Source organism: Haliaeetus leucocephalus, unplaced genomic scaffold, assembly GCF_000737465.1.
Source record: "Haliaeetus leucocephalus isolate CR32 unplaced genomic scaffold, Haliaeetus_leucocephalus-4.0 Scaffold318, whole genome shotgun sequence".
Taxonomy (NCBI): Eukaryota; Metazoa; Chordata; class Aves; order Accipitriformes; family Accipitridae; genus Haliaeetus; species Haliaeetus leucocephalus.
Genome location: NW_010972754.1, coordinates 10,889 through 11,917, shown reverse-complemented (window position 1 = coordinate 11,917; position 1,029 = coordinate 10,889). Strand labels below are relative to the sequence as shown.

General features: G+C 61.3%; 1 gene segment (V, D, J or C); it reads right to left on the bottom strand.

The window, feature by feature from the left end:
* Positions 1-6: 6 nt before the first annotated feature.
* LOC104834213 lies at positions 7-955 on the bottom strand (the record flags this gene model as incomplete). The annotated part of the segment is given in 1 exon segment: positions 7-955. A coding segment is annotated over 1 exon segment (564 nt), but the record flags the coding sequence as incomplete, so codon positions are not given.
* Positions 956-1,029: the final 74 nt, after the last annotated feature.

The following is a 1,029-nucleotide window of genomic DNA, read 5'->3' as shown; positions in this document are numbered from 1 at the left end:
ATTCCCCTGCAGCCCATGGAAGACGCCACAGTGGGACAGTTGTTTCCCTGCAGCCTGTGTAGGATCACATGGCAAAGTACATGAGTGTGCCCTGACAGGAACTGGGACCTGTGGACAGCTGATGCTGGACCATGTTTATCCTGAAGGACTGCAGCCCTCCAAAAGGACCCATCCTGGAGCCATTTGTGAAGGACTGCAGACCATGGGAGAGAGGAAGGAGCAGTAGAGGTGAAGTGTTATGATTTCACCTCAAACCCCATCACCCCTGGGCCACTTGGGCAGAGGAGGTAGAGGACTTGGGAATGAAGGTATGAAGCTGAGCAAGGGAGGAAAGTGCGAGGTGTAGAGGAAGGTGTTTCCAGGATTTTGTTGCTCACAATCCTGCTCTGTTTTAATTTCCCATAAGGTAAAAATTCCCGCAGCGTGCAGGAAAGGCCAGGAACTCCTGCAGTGCAGAGTGATGGAACCTCACTGCCTGGGAACCCCCCTGAGGCCCCCACCCAAAGCAGCCGGTTGCCCCACAGCTCTGACATTGTGGGCCGGGCTCCAGCAGGTTTGTGTTAAAGCTCAGCTGGTTTTCCTGTCTCCGTGCAACAGCGCAGAAGTAGCGGGCAGAGTCCCGGGGCTGCAGGTCTCGCAGGGACAGAATCGACTCGGACCGGGAATTGTCCCGGGACACTGCGGCTCGACCCTGCACTCCTGCCCCGTACTGCTTCACAAAATCCGAACCCCATTCGATGTAGGACACCCACTCGAGACTGCCGCCGGCCGCCTGACGGTACCACCAAACTGCGTAAAGCCCGAAGCTGAAGCCGGATCCCCGGCAGGAGAGGCGCACGGTCTCCCCGGGCGCTCGCAGCCCTCCGCCGTCCTCCACCAGCCTCAGCTGCGCCCACAGCCCTGCGGACGGAGAGCGCAGGCAGCCGGGCAGGGCGCGCCCACGGCCCGAGGACGTTCACCCGCCGCCCCGGGGCTGAGCCGCGCCTGCTCCCGACACCCGCGCCCCGACCCGCTGCCCGAAAGCCTCCC